A 19,335-nucleotide genomic window follows, 5' to 3' on the forward strand; every position below is an offset into this window, starting at 1 on the left:
GAGAGTCTAAAAGTTAATTCCAATGAGCTATAGGTACGATAATGATAAATTTCTTGAGACCAAATGTCTTGATCCTCAATGGCCTTCAATGTCCGCAAAACTACTCTCAATAGCCTAAAAATCCAATTTCATGGTGAAAAAGGCAGCATTATGGACAAAGAAGGCTTTACACACTCAAATATAGCATATGATTGGAAAGAACCATTAAGTAAAATATGTCTACCTGACCACTTATTTACATTAGCTAAGGGGGAAAATTAAAAAAGGAAATAATGATCACAGAAGAATTATAACCCACCAGCAGCCCGAGAAAGCACCCAATTGTCGTCATTGGGGATTTGAAACACATTGTAACCAAGCAAACCTTTCTGCTTTGCATAAGAAACTTTAGCTCTTATGGCTTCCACATCATCATAACCAATCCAAATTGATCCGATCTTGCAAAAATTTTCTACATAAGTAGAGTTGTATACCGGACGAGCTTGATATGTTCGAACATACATTTTGATTAATGCATAGTCAATTGATCCATCTAGTGTAATACCTGGACCTAATGCGGGTGCACCAAGATCATCATCTTTGGGGTTCGCAAGTCTCCATGCATAGCCATGGAATGGCAAACCCAAAACCAGCTTGTTTGGCGATAATCCCCTACTTATCCATTCCTTCACACCAAAATCAGTGTTAACCTGACTAGACGGATCATATAGAGCAGCATGCGCACCTGTGAAATTATCTCTTGAAGGCAAATAGTAATCATATGCTACAATATGTATCCAATCCAAGTTCCTCTGAATCGATTTGATCGGATAACTAAAAGAGTTGACAGTTGGCAAGTAATGAACAGCCATTGTCAGGATTAGTTTTTTTTTGCCAGATTTTCTTGACTCTGACTCCACAGCATCTTGCCACTCATAGAAGAGCATTCCTAAGTTAGTCAAGTTGGCAACTGTGGTCGGCAACACCCCACTGAGGTCTAGGCCATGAAAGCTGTAAAGTCTTGCAGTCCTTATTGAAGACTCAATGAAGGATTTTCTGTAAATGGGTTGGCTAATCATTGAAGAAAAGACTGAAGAGTCCACAGTTCCAGCCCAGATGGACAAAAGAGTGGTGACTGATGGATTTTTAAGCTTGACAACATTGGTAAAGCAGGAGAACTGCTGTTCATCAGATGAGAGGATGGAGAGGTGATAGTTGGTAGAGTTGAGATAGGCAAAACTGCATAGAAGGTGGCTGAAGAGAGCAGAATTGAAGTCGGAGAAAGGAAAATTATTCCTGGAGTACCAGTATCCGGCTTTGATCCATGTTTGTGCCTTTGAAGGGTGCAATTTAATGGAGAGGGAGAGCAGGAGAAGAAGGGTAATGGTTTTGGTCTCCATATGTTGGATCTGGCCTAATAGAAAGTGTTGCATCTTTGTTCATCTCCTGTCAAAACATATCTGGTTATGGACATTCAGCGAAGCCTCCACGTACGTCTGAATAAAACCACAATCACGTCGGAAAAATCTTGCCTTGACGTGTTCAATCATCGATCTTCATTGGCTTTTGGGTCGATATGGATGATTAAATTTAAACCTTATCTTGGTCTGCTCAATCGTTGATTCTTTTTTTTTTTGGGTCAACGAATTATTCTTAGCTCGTACACCAAACTTCCTTTTTCTCTAGGAAACTTCCTAGAACTGTAGTTTTAAACTGTGCAGACTGCATGGTTGGCAACATAATTCTCCAAATTTAACACTTCAAATTTTCAACTAAATATCAAATCACGGGGGAAAATAATCAAGGAAGAAGCAAATCTTCCCAAATCTAAACATCAGTTTCGAGCATCGATGGAAAATGGAAGCAGAAGCGCCAATTCAAAAAGCAGGCTGACGTGGTAATAATTAAAAAAAATTAAAAAAAAAAAAAAAACATAAATGGAGATTGACGATGGCGTTGAACTGTTGGAGATGAAAACATTGGTGAAGAGCGAAGAAAATGAGAGATTCAGTTTGAAATTGAAGGTCAAAGGAGGAAATTGAACCAGCCAGCGCCGATCCATGTCTCCGTTAGAAGTATTTATGTGACTGATGCTTTTTATGTGTGTGGCAGCTAGAGTTTCAGCTTGACTATCGCAACTCAAGTTCCCCCAAAAAAAAGTCATGTGAGAACACATGAGTTCACCATCGACGATGTTTTGACACCTGCAATGTTAGGGTTTTGAATTTTTCTCTGCGTTTTGTAAAGAAGACAAAAAGTTTATTTGTGTTTTAGCTTCCTAATTGCAATTTTCAATGCCAAACCAGCAACCAAGGGCCTTATGAGGGAAAAAGAATATCTCCCCATCTTTTTCTTCACCTATATTGTTTCTCTCTCTGAAATATCAACATCGTCGAGGAAAAAATCGAATGGTCAATTTCGCTCATCACCAGCAAATTCTAAAGATCAATGCCTCCTTTTGGGAGGTTTTACTATTCATTACCATTTGATTCATTCATTTCATTGGCCTTCGCGTCCTCTATCAACAGCTTCTCATCTTCGTCATCGCTCTTCAACCGATTCACCTCCCCCACTCACATCAAACTATAAAAGGTTGCGCCCTCCCTCGCCACATGTTCGCTTCTCCATCAATCGATCTACCTTTCTCAACTGTTTGATTATTGTCTCATAGTAGCAGATCATTCACAATTTTGATGGCCGCAGCAAGCGCATACACTCTTTGTTCGTGCCGAAGAAGACGTGGATGTTCTCATAGCTGGCGACACACCCTAGATCGTTTCGATGCAATGGTCTTGTGTACTCATTGAACGTATTGAACACTCGTTGATCCTTGATGACGAACTCAGTCATGTGGATTAGGTCAATTGAGGGGAGTGTATCAAGCGAGGTCATGCTAGCGAACACCATCAGCCACGATGCCAAAAGAGGGGAAGAGGAAGAGGAAGAGGAAGAAAAAGAAAAAACAAGATACCACATTTAATAAACGGGTATACTGTTTAAAAATATAATTTGTTTATTATTTTTAAAAATATTTCATATAAAATGAAATAATTTTTTTAAGAAAAATAATATCCTTTTATTCTATTTATTAATATCTTAATAAAAAAATATATAGAAAATAGTAAATTTGACTAACTTGATAGATACCCAACCTAAACCTAGCTAACTCGTTTATCAAATGGGTCGGATTCGAGTTGATCTATTTATAAATAGGTCACTTTCTGTTAAACATAAAAACGATTTAAACGGGCGGGTCACAAATTATCTGTCGAGTTTCGACCTATTTTGCCACCCCTAAATATCTTCTTTAATTTTTTTTTTATTATTATAAATATTTTAAAAATAATAATAATAATAAGGCATTGTGTCATTTTGATACTTTATGTGCAAATTAAAGGTGTAATGACCTTATTGATTTTAACCAATAGTACGTTTAAATGATCATAAGTTGTTTAGCGTAAAAAATTTCTTTGAAATTGAACAAAAAGATACGCACTCACAGAATGTTTCAAAAATCACACGAACCTTCTCTAAGTTTTGGTAAAAAGACACGTATATCCCCGCTTATATTTGACAAAAAGACAAACACATGAATACGTATGTGTATCCTAAAAATCAAATGTTAGGTGAAGTTTGTGGAAATTTTAAAATCTAGGGAAATAGCAACTTTTGTCAAGCCTTATTTAAGGTTCTTATAATTTTTTAAATCTCGAGGAAAATTTGCATCTTTTTTTGTCTAGCCTCAAAAGATGTCAATGTTTTCTATCCTCCTATTTTTGTGCACAATAAATTTTTATTTTAATTAGCATCAACCTTTGTAGCTGTAAAAATTTAAAAAAATCATTAAAAATATTACGATTTACTTTTTTATCTTTTTTTTCACTTTCCTTGGTAACCAAACATAAAAAAGGTTGGATTCCTTCAAATTTTCCTCCTCTTTTCTTTGCATTTTTCAAGTTCCAAATGAGCCTAAAGGACCCTGACACCTTGTATTTGAGAGCTTGAATTTAATCTTGAATTTAAATTTATGTAAATTTGAATTAAATTTAATATAAATTTGTACTATTTTTATCCAAACATAAATCTAAATTTAAAACTCAAAATCCATGCCCTAACTCAAAACACTACGTTAATTATGAATAAAATTTGATTTTAAATACTATTAACGGTTGATTTTTCTCAATTTTTAATTATATTAAAACAAACTTTAATTTTTAGTAATATTTAATACAAAAATATATATAATGAAAAATGAGTTTACTTCTCATTTTCCTTTTCTTTCCTTTTCCCATTGAAATTCTTAATGAAGAGGATCCAAAACCCACTTTATGAAGAAGTGTGCTTGATATAGGAAAAATTATCCTAGTAAAAATATTTTCCAATAAGAAGAATATATATTATGCACATTAAAATTGTCATAAAATCTAGGGTTTGAAATAAAAATATTTTATGAAAATATTTGTGGGAATAGAAAAATAGGAAATTCATTAGTTATCATGCACCATAGAGATGGAAATATTCTTCTGTTACTGGTAAATAATCAATAGGCAGTCAAAATTAATTTGGTGTGTTACTTGTGGTTCATTATTTATGCTTTTTTCTAATAATCAGAGGTCCCGAAAATTGGAATTTTAATACGTACTTTGTCCTTAAATTCTATTTCTTCCAACAACAAAATTCTGTGCATACTTCGACTAAAGCTACTTGTTCTATCGATTTCTTTCTCTCTTGCTAAAATTCAATCTTCGACAATTGTCGTCTCGGCATAGTGATGTAAGAGTTAGAGCAGCCAAACTAATAGCATGTTTGGTTTGCGCAATGTAATGAGATGAAAAAGAAATTGAATGAAAATTGATTTGTTGATCCATTCCTCTTGATTCCTTTCCATTCATACGTACTAAACTATACATCATTCAATAAGCAAAAACAATAAGGCAAAGCAAGATAGTAAATCTTAACAGTAAAATTCTTATACAGATAAAAGAGTCACCGAGGTTCAGGTTGAGTGATGGAGCCATCATTTGAACATATTTCTAGCTGGGAGGAAGGCGCGTCTTCCCTATCTTCTTCACCTGTCCTTGTTGAAAAAGCAGGCCTTCTAGGCGTATTGATGGCTGCAGTTTCATTTTTGAGCATTGAATATACTTCCGACATGGATGGTCTGTCCTTCCCTTTCTCCTGAACACACAACAAAGCTACTTGCAAGCATTTTAGGAGTTTACATGATGAGGTTGAATCATCCAATGACGGATCCATGACCGCCATGCCATTGCCATCTTTCCACAGCTCGTATGCCTGAAATATAATTCGTTTTCATCCCTAGTTTTAGTTCACATGCAAAAATTTAGACTCCTGCAATCGGTCATGGGAAATGCAGCTTGTCAAATTAACTTACATATTCTAGGAGGTTCATGTTCTTGAACAGGCCGTAGGAGCACGCATTCCTCTTGCCACTTATGATTAGCAGAAGTAGAACTCCGAAGCTATAAATGTCATATTTTGTAAAGTATATACCTCTTTTCACATACTCAGGAGGAACATACCCGCTGCATTTTGTTAATCCAAAAATTTTTTAGAGGACAATAAAAATCAGAAAGCAAAATAGCCCCAACAATTAAAACATGTTCAAGGAAACAGCTTTAGGAGGCAGTAACTTACTATGTTCCAACAATTCGACCTGTGTTTGCTTCGTGTTCATCCTTCCGGAAAATTCTGGCCAAACCAAAATCTGATATCTTGGGCTTCATCTCACTGTCCAGTAAAATGTTGCTAGCTTTCAAATCTCTGTGAATTATTGTGAACCTTGAGTACTCTTGGAGATATAAAAGCCCATGAATAATCCCCTCAATGATTTGAACACGCTTTTTCCAATCTAGCAATTTACCTCTGATGGGATCTGCATGAAATTAATTACATTGATGAACTAACAATTGCTTTCTTAAGTTGTTGACTAACATCTACCAAAGAGAAAGGGAACAAGGGCAAGACGAGGATGAGGAGGAACCTAGAGGACAGGTGTGATACAGTTTCTCAATGCATTCGAGAGGCATCCATGCTATCATAAATACTGGGGCTACTCACAATTTTGTCTCATAGGGTGAAGCATAGAGCCTCTTGCACTATGGTGAGAAGGATTTGATTAGTTAACAAAAGATACTGCAAAAAATAATAGACATAATTTCCAGCAATCCTTGTTATATTCTCTAGTCTAAGGAGTCCTTTCTAGAAAGCACCATTTTCTGTGCCAGCATTTAAAACAGGGCTGTTCTAAACTCACTCCCAAGAAATATCACTTGCCACCTACCAACCAGTAAAACAACAAAGAAGCTCAAAAATGTTGAATGACACAATGCGGCATTTAGGAATGGAACTGAAGCCTTGCATTTGGAATTGTGAAGGATTTGACAAAACACAATTTGAAATAATATTGAGTTTTGTGAGAACCCAGGATTCAAAATCCAAGGCTCCATTTCCATGTCTCAAGCTGGTCATGTTGTCATAATTTGCTCATATAACTAAAATTGAAAGCATTAGAGATTGCATACCATGAAGGTAGAAATCCAAGCTTTTGTTTGGCATATACTCATAGATCAGCATCTTTTCTTCCCTTTCAATGCAAAAATCCAGAACTCTAACTAGATTGACATGCTGTAGTTTCGCAGCTAGGGTAACCTCCTTTTTGAACTCCTCCAGCCCTTGTGCTGAAGTTTTTGACAGCCTCTTCACCGCTATTTCACACCCCTCGTGTAATTTTCCCTGGAAAAGAAAGGGAGACCCATTGTTTGTATTTGCTGCAAAATACTTGATATACTTTAGTGATTTTGATGGCTTATTTAGATGCAATAATTCCCCCCACACCCACCCTTTCCTAGTAGATGATGTACCAATACTTTCATCATTATCGCATCTATACTCTGCTAACAATCAATTTGTTGCAAACCAATTGACGTCTGCATGTTCAAAATTCTAATATACTCCAGGGTTTGTGGAATAGTAAACCACCAAACTGTCTTATAGAAAACGATGCATATAGAAACTGAAAATGAAGTTTCTAGTGAAATAATTAATCAAAGTAATAGTTGGAGAAATGAAAAATAGGAACACTGGGGTCTTTGTGGAGAGGAATTCAGCCAATTTCTCAAAGAAACGAAAATTATTTTACTCATGTAGTTACCTTAGAGCCTTAGAGAAAACATCAAAATACAATTTAGTTTGGTACATGTAGATTTAGTAACAGGAAACTTGCACAAATAAAATCAAATCAAAGGTTCGTGCAAACAGTAAAAATAGTTTGCAATTGACCGCATCCATTACTTAAAATTTAATAGGTGCTTACAAAAGTGCCAGAAAATTTACAAGTATAATAAGTTCACAGCTAAGGTCCCTTAATGATAGAAGTTGCCAAAAAACTCAAAGGTGTATCATTTTGAATAAAGTACATAGACTAATAGAATCAAGATCATATAAATTCTCATCATCTTATAGAGATTACTCCAATTTCCGTTAGTTACTGCCATAGCTTCTACATACTTAGGCACTTCATAGAAATTTCTCCAATGTCCTTAACTGAGTTATTGCAATTATTTGACTTATTCCAGAAATATAAAAAATGTGCGATACATACACTCCCCAAAAAAAAATAATAATATGGTCTGAAAACCAAACATTACCTTGTAAACAGATCCATATCCACCCTCCCCAAGCTTATTGTCAATTGAAAAGTTATTTGTTGCAGCTTCAATGATAGCAAAGCTAAAAGCTTGAAGACGAGAATCATCATTGCTATCAGGATTTTCCAAAGGTCCCAACCATTCCTCATCAATAGCCATTATTCCTATAAAGACAGAGGGAAAGAACACAAGGAGAAATGCTAGTGTCTGCATTACATACAGTTGTGAAAAACGAATTGCACACCAGAATATTGGATCAAACACACGCAGCACTTATTGATGAGAATACAGAAACAATCCACAGCAAATAAATGAAAGCAATAACAACACAATACACAAGGAATTACATGATTCGGCAAAGCTTACATCCACGGGAGCAAATGGCAACAATTTACTATCTTCTTGTCCAAAGGACATGAACAATACATCAACCATGTATAGCCATCTTCGACAAATAAATCATAAATGACATATAAATAGAGTTCTTGAAGGTTTTCCCTCCAAACCCCAACCAACTTAATGTCCCGTATTCAAAATTTGAAATCTGCGCTAGGATTTGATTTCAGGCAGAGAGTATATCCCTTAAGCACTACTCCAAACCGTCAATGAATAGAGAGCTAAGGTCAACGGTTTCCCCTGCTACACCCTGATTTCCATCATATTTTCTCTTTGTGTATGCCTTCCACTCAGTATGTGAGCTACATATCACAACAATCTCCACCTTAGAGAACATACGCTCCTTTGGAGAAATTGAAAACATGAACCCGCTGATCCACCTTGACCTTGGGACATTAGGTTGGGACAGCCTCCCGTCTAGCAGCTGGAGACAAAAACCAAGTCCAAGCAATGCTTTACTTGTCCGTGGCAGCTTTGGCTTCTACCATGAACCCCAATTCAGTTGTAGATGTTACACCCGGAGACTGTACCCTGGACTTCCAACAAGTAGGTCTTCCCACAATAGTAAACATAAACTCTGTTGTAAACCTTGTCTCATCAAAGTTCTCTGCATAGTCTTTTGTTAGGACCCTGTGAGCATCCAGAAGAAAGTGACACCAAGAAATTTACGTGGTTCGGTCAAGAACGACGTACGTCCACGGAGTACACACCAACTATTCAATAACTCGCCGGAAAATGTTACAATTCTCTCTCTCTCTCTCTCTTCCTCCATTCTTCCTCTCAGCTCTCTCTGCACTCTCTGTGCTCTCTCTACACTGTGCTATGCTGTGCTATTGTATTATATAAAATATCACTTTCCACAGCCTCTTTATATAGGCTTGGATTTTATATTGTAATTGAATGTGAATCAATACAAATTAATCACAGATTGGAAGTTTATAATCAAGAGATAAATGGAGAATAAATTCTCACGTTTTCTGACTCATCTCAACGTGTCTCCAACTGTGTTTCTGGCTCCATCTCTAACAATCTCCCACTTGGAGACAGAGACACCTTCTTAACCAGAGTATCATGAATAAATGATGTGCTCATAATATGTGTCTTCAAGCATGAAGACCAACTGAAGTTGAACACAACTTCAGCTTCTCTGTAGTCACCACTTTAGTTAACATATCTGCCAGATTTTTGTTACCGTGGATTTTTTCAAGTATCAACACACCGTCCTCTATCAGAGATCTGACGAAGTGGTAACGCAATCCAATATGCTTAGTTCTGGAATGAAATGCTAAATTCTTTGCCATATGTATCGCACTCTGACTGTGACTGCACAAAACATTCCTTTCCTGCTTTAATCTAAGCTCCGTTAACAAACCCTGAAGCCAAATCATCTCTTTACTAGCTTCTGTCACTGCTACATACTCAGCTTCTGTAGTAGATAAGGCAACAATCTTTTGTATCTGCGACGTCCAACTAACAGCTATTGTGCCAACAGTTAACACGTATCCGGTGGTGCTCCTGCGGTGATCTATTTCACCAGCAAAATCGGCATCTACATATCCTTTGACTTTAAAGTCTCCTTTTCCAAAACATAAGCACTTATCAATAGTGCCTCTGAGGTACCTGAAGATCCACTTCACTGCTTCCCAGTGAGTCTTCCCTGGATTAGACATGAATCTACTGACTGCTCCCACTACTTGGCCAATGTCCGGTCTGGTACAAACCATGGCGTACATGAGACTTCCAATGGCTGAGGCATAAGGAACCTTAGCCATGAAGTCCTTCTCTTCATTTGTCTGGGGAACCTGATCCTTGGAGAGGCGAAAGTGTCCTGCCAAAGGTGTATTTACTGCTTTGGCGTTGCTCATGTTAAACCTTTGTAGAACACGGCTAATGTACTCCGACTGAGATAACTGCAATATTCCCTGTCGCTTATCTCTGGAGATTCACATCCCAAGTATCTTTTTCGCTGAGCCTAAGTCCTTCATGTCAAATTCCATTGACAATTGCTGCTTCAATTTTCTGATCTCTTCTATATCTGGTCCTGCGATCAACATGTCATCCACATATAACAACAGAATGATATAGCTATACTGATACCTCTTGAAGTAGCAACAGTGGTCGGTGTTACACTTTATAAAATCATTCTTGTGCATAAAGCCGTCAAATTTCTGGTACCATTGTCTTGGAGCTTGTTTGAAACCGTACAAGCTCTTCTTCAACCTGCACACCAGATTCTCTCTACCTTTCTCTGAGAATCCTTCTGGTTGATGCATATAGATTTCCTCATCAAGATCACCGTGAAGAAACACCGTCTTCACATCTAACTGTTCAAGATGTAAACCCTCTAAGGCAACAATACTCAGAACAGATCTGATGGTTGTTAGCTTCACAACTGGTGCAAAAATGTCGGTGTAGTCAATTCCTTCCTTATGCTCGAAGCCTTTAACTACCAACCGAGCCTTGTACCTCCTGGAGCTGTCATGCTCCTTTTTGATTCTATAAACCCATTTGTTGTGAAAAGCCTTCTTTTCATTGGGCAACTTAGCTAGTTCCCATGTTTTGTTGGAGTTAAGAGACTTTATCTCGTCCATCATTACATGCTCCCACTTGCTCGCATCTCCTGCCTGACATGCTGCAACATAACATTCAGGTTCTCCTCCATCTATAAGAAGTAAATAGTTTACATACCTCCTGTTTGGTATGTGCTGCCGAGAAGATCTCCTAATTTCTGGTGCTGGAGTAGGAGGTGGTGGTGCAACAATCTGCTCCACATGTTCCTCTGACTGAGGAATCTCGGTAGTTTGCTGAGGATTTTCTATGTTCTTCTGACGTGTCCTTACACCTTCTAAAACGTCATCCACATCTACAAAGGTTGTTTCAGACTCAGTTGTGTGTCTATCCTTGTATATCATCTTTTCATCAAAAATCACATCTCTGCTTCTGATCACCCTTTTGTTTTCATTATCCCAAATGCGATATCCAAATTCATCTCCACCATAACCGATGAAAATTCATTTCCGGGATTTCGGATCCAGCTTATTCCTGACATGATCATGTACATATACGACACAACCAAAAACTTTCAAATGTGAAAGTCTTACCTCTTTGTTACTCCAAACTTCTTCAGGTAGACTGTAGTCCAATGGTACTGAAGGACTTCTATTGATCAAATAAGCTGCTGTGTTGACTGGTTCTGCCCAAAACATTTTTGGCAGGCCTGACTGCATACCATGCTTCTGGCTTTCTCTGTCAACGTTCTATTCATCCGCTCTGCTACACCGTTGTGTTGAGGTGTACCTGGCACAGTTCTTTCCATTCTGATGCCATGCTCATAGCAGAATTTCTTGAACTCGGTGTCAACATACTCTCCACCGTTATCTGTTCTCAGCTTTTTGATTTTCAAACCAGTTTCGTTTTCTACCATCGCTTTCCAAATTCTAAAAGCATTAAAAACATCAGATTTATACTTCAGGAAGTAAACCCATACCTTCCGTGAATGATCATCAATAAACGTGACGAAGTAATGCTTTCCTCTTATAGACAAAATGGTTGTTGGTCCCCATACATCTGAATGGACTAGCTCAAGTCTTTCTTTCTTCGGGGTACTGATATTTGTCTGGAAACTAACTCTCTTCTGTTTCCCAAATATGCAATCCTCACATGTGTCAATCTGCACCAACTGTAAATCACTCAACTTACCCTTTGAGTGCATTACCTTGAGTCCCTTCTCACTTAGGTGTCCGAGTCGTTGATGCCATAAGTTGCTATCATCATTTTTTGTAGCAACTGTAATAGACAAACATGTATTAGGAGTTATATAAAGAGTACCACTTTTCTTACCTCGAGCAATTGTCAATGCACCCTTCGAAATCTTCCATTCATCACCCATGAAAGATGTGTTATAGCCTTCATCTGCCAATTGACCGACTGAGATCAAATTCTTCCTCAGGTATACCTAACATCCTTCAGCTTCCATACTGACCCGTTTATATTTATCTTCACAACTCCCTTGCCGGTTACGTCGCAAGGTTGATCATTGCCCAAATAAACTTTACCGAAATTACCTTATGTATATCCCTCCAGGCAATCTCTGCAGCATGTGGCATGAAATGAGGCTTCGGAGTCTATGACCCAAGACTCCTGCTTGCTCTCCAAATAGCAGATTAACATCTCATCATTCTCAGAAGCAATATTTGCTTCTGTCTTTGCCCTTGTCTCGAATTCTTTCTTCTGACTCCTGCATTGGTTCCTGTAATGACCAGTCTTTCCACAGTTCTAGCACTCAATAACTTTAGTGCTCTGGGAACTTGTGTCCTGAGTACCTTTGGGATTTCCGGATTGAGACCGCTTGGGCCTAGATCTGCTGCGGTTGTTTGATCGTCCATGCCTGTTTCCCCTGCCTCAATTCTCCATGTTCAAGGCTAAACTCGAATTGGAGCTATGGTTCGGCTGCATTCTTATTTCCTCCGTCAAAATCATGCTAACGACCTCATCGTATACAAGCTTCGATTTTCCTGCGGAGCTACTGATGGCAGTGACGACGCCATTCCAATTTTCAAACAGCTGACTGAGAATCAGTAGAGCCCGAATCTCATCATCAAACGTTATCCTGACTGAGGCGAGTTGATCAGACAACTCATTGAAGTTATTCAGATGCCTGCTGAAACTCTCACCTGCAGACATATTCATCGTAAATAGTCTTTTCCTGAGATGTACCTTGTTTGCGGCTGAAGGCTGCTCGTACATATTTGAGAGTGCATCCATCAGAGACTTGGTGGATGTTATATGCTTGATATTGAACGCCACAGATTTCGACAACATCATTCTGATGGCTCCGAGGGCTTTTCTATCAAGCAACTCCCACTCGTCCTCGTTTATGGATGTTGGCTTACCCTTTAATGGTAAGTATAATTCCTTCCCAAACAAATAGTCTTCTACCTGCATTTTCCAGAAACCGAAATTGTTCCCGTTAAACATTTCAATTTTTGAGTTCTTTTCATTTGACATTTCGATTTGCTAATCTAGAGATGGAATTAGCTCAAATGGATAGCACAGATGGATCTGGAACGATCGAAAACCCTAGAAATGGTTCTAGTCGCTCGAAAAACAGACCCAAAATGACCCCGAAAAGCTCAGTCAAACTTTTTAGTCAAACTTGGTCAAATTGATGACGTGGCGCTGACGTGGCAGTGGGACCCACTTGATGACGTGGCAGCGCCTGCTGACATGGTGCCTCTACCATGTGGCACTCCTGCTAACGTGGCCCTGCTGGCGCGTGCGCAGTATACGCGCTAACGTGGCATTGAGGTCAAACCCGGGTCAGGAACTGGATCTCGGGTTCACCCGAATCTGAGTCACCTGTAGGGTCGGGTCGAGTTCTCTTCGGGTCGAGTAGAGGTGGCACGGGTGAAGATGACGTATGCAGTGCGTGCAGCGTGTGAGGAGATGTTCGCCAGCACGTGAAGAGGCGTCTTGCTCTGGCAACGCGCGTGGTGGCGTGTGCAGGCTTTTCTAAACTCCGTTTGAGCTCCGGCGGGCACGCTTCTCTTTGTCTCGGCAAGAAGAATATGATGGTGACCTCAAAACACAGTTTTGATCTATTGGACAGAGCTCTGAATTTCGGGATCACTTCCGATCTGGCTTTTCTGCTCCAACCGGGCTCTGATACCACTTGTTAGGACCCTGTGAGCATCCAGAAGAAAGTGACACCAAGAAATTTATGTGGTTCGGTCAAGAGCGACCTACGTCCACGGAGTACACACCAACTATTCAATAACTCTCCGGAAAATGTTACAATTCTCTCTCTCTCTCTCTCTTTCTTCCTCCCTTCTTCCCCTCAACTCTCTCTGCACTGTGCTATGCTATGCTATTGTATTATATAAAATATCACTTTCCACAGCCTCTTAATATAGGCTTGGATTTTACATTGTAATTGAATGTGAATCAATACAAATTAATCACAGATTGGAAGTTTATAATCAAAAGATAAATGGAGAATAAATTCACACGTTTTCTGACTCATCTCAACGTGTCTCCAGCTGTGTTTCTGGCTCCATCTCTAGCATCTTTGACAACAAATTTCACAACTTACGAACCACTCTGTTGCCTACCAAAACATCTCATTACACCAGCATAGGGGAACTTTGACATATCCTAGAGATCACCGTCTATCCATGGGTACCAAGCGGTAGACATTTTACATTGATTCTCCACAAAACCACCTTGAGACAACAAACAAAGTCTCCCAGCCATTTTTTCCACAAAGTCACCCTGAGATAACATCAATCTCCCTGTAGCTCTATCCACAAAGCCACCCTGAGATAACCCCAATCTCCCTACAGCTCTGTCCATGCGAATCTTCAAACCAAGACCCTTCTTAGTCGTACCCAAAACCTTCATTTTAAATACACTTGTCAACAGAGTTCCCAATTGATTAGCCTCAGTCAAAGTCTTCCCAGCCAATAACAAACAACAGATACATCACTCTCTTGCATCCTACCACCCTCTTCCATCCTGGAAGTTCCACCGACTCCCACATTTGGTTCATATGTAGTAACTTCGTTTCCTCCACCATAACACTCATCCATCTATTTTTCCCTTTGTTGTGCACTGCATCTTGAAAAATAGTATAAACCTTACTGTTAGTTATGAATGCATAAAATATCATAACGTCAAATTTATACCTAAGTGGTGGTTTGATAGTGCACCTGGGCCCACTGTAATCCTGCTGGTCTCCCGAACTAAAACTCCCTGCAATATGAACAATGTCATCTCTGCCCTGAGTTTGTAGCTCCACCTGTGTCACATGCCCATTTCTACTGCAATCTATACTGTGATACTGTTGACCCGAGATAGAACTTCCTACATTTCTACCCTAAGTATCTAACTACACCTAAACCACATGTTCATTGCTGCTAAAGTTTTTTGACATCTATTTCTCTTCCTTTACCTGAGTACGCTACCCTATGACTTTCTCACCAAAAACCATGTCTCCATTGATCACCGTCTTATTTGCCATTGGATCACCCAGCTTGAATTCACCTTTCTTATACCCCATAAAGATGTACTGTCTGAACATTACACCAAGCCTAGATCTCACCTCACTAGAAATGTGCACCTGTGGACATCCACTCAAATCCGAGTAGTCCACCGCAAAATTTGTCCACAATTCTCCTGCAACTCTCCCATCTAGTGATACCTTTGGCAATCGGTCAAACGGGAAATGTGTCATACTCACTGACTTCACCAAGAAGTTTCGTGTAAGCCCTACATATAATGTTCCTTAGTCACAAAACTCCTTGAACTGAACCAGCATACTCTGTCCCAATGTCTAACCTAAGGATCTCTCTCTCGGTTTGGTTTTCCAAGTCAACCACAAGTTAAACCTGGCAAACACCTTTGACTTGTACCGCATGACATACACCAAGATCTTTCGTGAAAAACCCACAAAATACATATGTCCACCCCGTGACGCTATCCTCATCGGTCCCCAAACATTTGAATAAATGTAGTCACCCATATGCCCTAACCTCATATGCCACAGAACATCTGACTTAGATTCTACAACTGCAGCTCCACCTACAACTGTGATACCCTGCAGTGCATAGACATTTCCCCTTAATTTTTGTCCTTTTATCACCATCAAATCACCTTCACACACTTTCATTACCCCACTTCAGACTTGTAACCATATCCGTTACAGTTTAAAGTGTCCAATGAAATTACATTCTTCCGTAGATCCAATACATGTCTTACATCACATAAGGTTCTCAAAACACCAACATATATTTTGAATTTTACATTTCTAATACCTATTATTTTGCATGAAATATCATTTCCCATCAAAACAGAACCAATATTAATTGACCTATAAGTGTTGAACCACTTTCTATTTGATGTTATGTGATAAGAGCATCTGGAATCTAGGATCTAAGAATCCGTGAGGCACTTAGAACCCGATGAAACATATAACATATCACCATCACTACTCCCTGAGTCTCCTTCCACTACATTTGCAGATTTTGATGAACCCTTAGACATATATTGGCTTTCCAGTTTTCTCCAAACTGCTATCGGATAAACCTCATCCATGACATGATACAACACATCATCAGCCAAACAAAGCCGGATTGTTGACACTGCATTTGCCTCCAATTCATTCCAACTTGCTTCATCCATGTTAAATAGTTGAATTTCGTATAAGGCCTTCACCATACCTTACAGCACCAAGAGATCTTTCACCCTTCTCTGACATAAACCTAAATTTTTAGTTCCATCAAACTTGACGACATCAAATTTTGCAGATGAAGTTCCAGAGATCGTTATAACAATGCTCTGATACTAATTTTCTGTGAAAAACGAATTGCACAGAAAAATGTTGGATCAAACACACACAACACTTAATGATGAAAATACAGAAACAATCCACAAAAAATATATGAAAGCAATAACAACACAACACACAAGGAATTACATGGTTCGGCAAAGTCTACAACTACAGGAGCAAACAATAACAATTTACTATCTTCTTATCCAAAGGACATGAACAATACATCAACCATATACAATCATCTTCTACAAATACATCACAAATGACATATAAATAGAATTCTTGGAGGTTTTCCCTCCAAATCCCAACCAAATTAATGTCCGTTATTCAAAATTTGAAATATGCCTTGGATTTCCTGAGCCAAACTTTCAACAATTTGGGCCAAACCATTGACAGTTTCAGACAAAGAGTATAATCTCTCAAACACTGCTTCAAAATGTCGATGGTTAGAAAGCTACCATCGACGGTTTCCCTTGTTGCACCCTGATTTCCATCATGTTTTTTCTTTGTGCATATCTTCCACTCAGAGTGTGAGTCACATATCACAACACATATAAATTAGGAATTCTACTCATTTTTCATGAAATAGATGGCAAAATACATAACTTTTAGAAAAGCACCTTTGGATTTGAGCAGTCTCCGTCGTAGGTAAAACATCGTGAGGCATGGAAGCAGAATACCCATAGCAACTGATAGCACAATAATTACCAACAATCGGTGCTTGTTTTGAGGCTGTTTACCTTCAACTTGAGCTGTAACCATAGTTCATGATAATTAGCGAGTAATATAGATAATACAGACTTATATCAGGAATTTCTCAAGTAAAACAATCATATTATACGCTAGTTGGTTTACTAATATATCAATCGATGTTGTAAACTCCAATCTCTTCCATTTTTAGTCACTCTATGTGATAACCTCCCATTGCTAGCATATAATGCAGTACATTTCATGAAAAGTCAGCTAAGTTCCATGAAGAGAAGAATCTTCATTCCAATAAAAAAAAAAAAAAAAAAAGAAAAAAAGAAACATGCCATAACTATGAGGGTTTGATAAAGTTAAGAGCCAAACTCAGATTTTGTCAAAATTAGTTGCTTCAGTTTTGTTAAGAAATCAACAGTATGAGGTTGCTTTGAGAGTTTAAAAGCTTTGAGAGTCTAAAAGTTAATTTCAATGAGCTAAAGGTACGATAATGATAAATTTCTTGAGACCAAAAATGTCTTGATCCTCAATTGCCTTCAATCTCCGCAATACTACTCTCAGCCTAAAAATCCAATTTGATGGTGAAGAAGGCAGCACTATGGACAGAGAAGGCTTTACACACTTAAATATAGCATATGAAAAGAAAGACCCATTGAGTAAAATATGCCTGCCTGACCACTTATTTACATTAGGAAAGGGGGAAAATTAAAAAATGAAATACTGATCACCGAAGAATTATAACCCACCGGCGGCCCGAGAAAGCACCCAATTGTCGTCATTGGGGACTCGAAACACATGGTAACCGAGCAAACCTTTCTGCTTTGCATAAGAAACTTTAGTTCTTATGGCCTCCACATCATCATAACCAATCCAAATTGATCCTATCTTGCAAAAATTTTCTACATAAGTAGAGTTGTATACTGGACGAGCTTGATATGTTCGAACAATCAATTTGATTAATGCATAGGCAACGAATCCATCTTGTGTAATACCTGGACCCGATGCAAGTGCACCAAGATCATCGTCTTTGGAGTTCGCAAGTCTCCATGCATAGCCATGGAATGGCAAACCCAAAACCAGCTTCTTTGGTGATAATCCCCTACTTATCCATTCCTTTACACCAAAATCGGTGTTAACCTGACTAGACGTATCATACAGAGCAGCATGGGCACCTGTGAAATTATCTCTTGAAGGCAAATAGTAATCATATGCTACAATATGTATCCAATCCAAGTTCTTCTGAATCGATTCGATCGGATAACTAAAAGAGTTAACAGTTGGCAAGTAATGAACAGCCATTGTCAGGATTAGTTTTGTCTTGCCAGATATTCTTGACTCAGAATCCACAGCATCTTGCCACTCATAGAAGAGGATTCCTAAGTTAGTCATGTTGGCAGCTGTGGTCGGCAACACCCCTCTGAGGTCTAGGCCATGAAAGCTGTAAAGTCTTGCAGTTCTTATTGAAGACTCAATGAAGGATTTTCTGTAAAGGGGTTGGCTAATCATTGAAGAAAAGACTGCAGAGTCCACAGTTCCTGTCCAGATGGACAAAAGAGTGGTGACTGACGGATTTTTACGCTTGACAACATTGGTAAAGGAGGAGAACTGCTGTTCATCAGATGAGCGGATGGAGAGGTGATAGTTTGAAGAGTTGAGATAAGCAAAACTGCAGAGAAGGTGGCTGAAGAGAGCAGAATTGAGGTCGGAGAAAGGAAAATTACTGGTCGAGTACCAGTAACCGGCTTTGATCCATGTTTGTGCCTTTGAAGGGTGCAATTTAAATGAGAGGGAGAGCAGGAGAAGAAGGATAAAGGTTTTGGGAAAGTGTTCCATCTTTGTTCATCTCCTGTCAAAACATATCTGGTTATGGACATTCAGCGAATGCCTCCACGTGCGTCTGAATAAAACCACAATCACGTTGGAAAAATCTTGCCTTGACGTGTTCAATCATCAATCTTCATTGGCTTTTGGATCGATATGGATGATTAAATTCAAACCTTGTTTTGGTCTGCTCAATCGTAGATTCTCATTTGTTTTTGGGTCAGCGTATACGATTTTTAGTTCGTACACCAAACTTCCGAAGATTTTTTTTTTTTTTCCTTCTTTTTCTCTAGAAAACTTCCTAGAATTCTAGTATTAAACTGTGCAAACTGCATGGTTAGCAACATAATTCTCCAAATTTAACGCTTCAAATTTTGAACTAAATATCAAATCACGGGGGAAAATGATCAAGGAAGAAGCAAATCTTCCCAAATCTAA

At 38.7% G+C, this 19,335-nt stretch overlaps 1 protein-coding gene and 1 pseudogene across 1 annotated transcript; both read right to left on the minus strand.

The window, feature by feature from the left end:
* Positions 1 to 2,928, minus strand: part of LOC131158763 (uncharacterized) — a 31,565-nt pseudogene extending 28,637 nt beyond the window's left edge.
* A 1,875-nt stretch (positions 2,929 to 4,803) lies between these two features.
* LOC131157487 (cysteine-rich receptor-like protein kinase 10) lies at positions 4,804 to 18,948 on the minus strand. The gene is made up of 7 exons (XM_058111683.1): positions 17,823 to 18,948; positions 16,995 to 17,126; positions 7,650 to 7,813; positions 6,525 to 6,735; positions 5,638 to 5,875; positions 5,375 to 5,525; positions 4,804 to 5,274 (listed from the first exon to the last, which is right to left on the minus strand). The coding sequence occupies exons 1-7, from the start codon at positions 18,907 to 18,909 to the stop codon at positions 4,966 to 4,968; spliced, it is 2,292 nt and encodes a 763-aa protein (XP_057967666.1). The 5' UTR covers positions 18,910 to 18,948; the 3' UTR covers positions 4,804 to 4,965.
* Between the last annotated feature and the right edge of the window lie 387 nt (positions 18,949 to 19,335).

Source organism: Malania oleifera, chromosome 6, assembly GCF_029873635.1.
Source record: "Malania oleifera isolate guangnan ecotype guangnan chromosome 6, ASM2987363v1, whole genome shotgun sequence".
Lineage (NCBI taxonomy): Eukaryota > Viridiplantae > Streptophyta > Magnoliopsida > Santalales > Ximeniaceae > Malania > Malania oleifera.